Raw genomic sequence first — 1,469 nt, 5'->3', positions numbered from 1 at the left:
TATATATATATGTATGTATGTATGTGTGTGTATATATATATATATATATAGATAGATATATATATATATAGATATATATATAGATATATATTGCGTGTGTCTTTGTGTTTATGTTTGCCCGCCCCTCACTACCACATGGCAAACTGTGTTGGTTTGTTTATGTCTCCATAACTTGGCCACAGTCTCCATAACAGTCTCCATAACTTGGCCACAGTCCAATGACTGAAACAAGTAAAAGATAAAAGATGAAAGATCATGCAATGAAATCAAAAAAGAAAATGAATAAATTTACCATAGTTTTTTCGGTAAAAAAATTCCATGTGAAGGCATCAGTTTTAGCATGTTCTCTCTTTAGAAATACTGGCAACAAAACAGTTGAAAGTGAATATATTTTTCCTCCACATAATTGTTAAACAAAGTGAAATTAAATGATATTTTGAACTTCATACAATGTAATAATGAACATTGCTCTTAGTTGATAAGTAGACGTAGATTGTAAAATTACAATGAGAGTTCATGCGGAATTTGACACAAACCACTCTATCTACACTATCTAGTTATTTCTCAATGCATTTCTAGTAACATCTAAACACGTCAACAAAGTTTTAAAACTGTGTTACTAAACCTCCTTAAAACAAATATTTCCCATTTAATCCCCCAAAATGTAAAACCTGAACAACCTTTAAAATAGTTTTCACATGGTAACCCTAGCTCCAAATATCATGCTAGATTGCCAATGACTTCCAATAAATTCAAAAGTTTATAGAATTATCAGTGCTTCGGACAAAATGCCTGGCAGCATTTCTTCCAGCCTCATGACAATGCCCGATTGTAAATGAAAGAAAATCAATATGAATGACATTTGAAATTATTCATTTTCTTTCTTTTTGAATTATCTGTGGTTGATATATATATATATATATATATTCAGCTTTTTTTCTTTCCTTCTTTAAATTAGGTCAAAATGTATACAAGACTTGATCCGGAGATTGAAGAATGCCTAAAACAATGTCAGCTGCAGAATTCTGCTAGTCCTATGACCAAGCAGTATTTGAAGCTTAATATCCTGAATAAAAGACATGCCAATGGGCTGAACCCGATTAATACTACATTTACTGGAGAGAAAAAATATCAAGTGAGTTTTACTACCTGTTAACCCTTTAGCATTTAAACTGGCCATATCTGGCCAAAATAATCTACCTGTTTTATCTTCAAACCTGCCGGATACCACAGTATGGATACTGTCTGGTGGCATGCTCTACTCTAACCACAGGACTGACTAATACCTTATGAGTGAAACTGGGAGACAGAAACTGAAAGAAGCCTGTTGTGTATGTGTGTGTTTATGTCTGTCTGTCCGTTTTTCTGTCTGTCTGTCTGTCTGTCTGTCTATCTATCTATCTACATATATGTATATATATATATATATATATATATATATATATATATATATATATATATATATATAT

The 1,469-nt window shown here is 31.7% G+C and overlaps 1 protein-coding gene across 1 annotated transcript in view; it reads left to right on the top strand.

Annotated features, from left to right (window-relative positions):
* Positions 1-1,469, top strand: part of LOC106880890 (bromodomain and WD repeat-containing DDB_G0285837) — an 8,949-nt gene that overhangs the window by 4,021 nt on the left and 3,459 nt on the right. Inside the window, exon 2 of the mRNA XM_014931043.2 lies at positions 959-1,135. Within this exon, the coding sequence (XP_014786529.1) occupies positions 965-1,135 (171 nt within the window). The 5' untranslated portion in view covers positions 959-964. The remainder of the gene's footprint in view (positions 1-958; positions 1,136-1,469) is intronic.

Source organism: Octopus bimaculoides, chromosome 11, assembly GCF_001194135.2.
Source record: "Octopus bimaculoides isolate UCB-OBI-ISO-001 chromosome 11, ASM119413v2, whole genome shotgun sequence".
Taxonomy (NCBI): Eukaryota; Metazoa; Mollusca; class Cephalopoda; order Octopoda; family Octopodidae; genus Octopus; species Octopus bimaculoides.
This window is presented reverse-complemented; position numbering and strand designations above follow the sequence as displayed.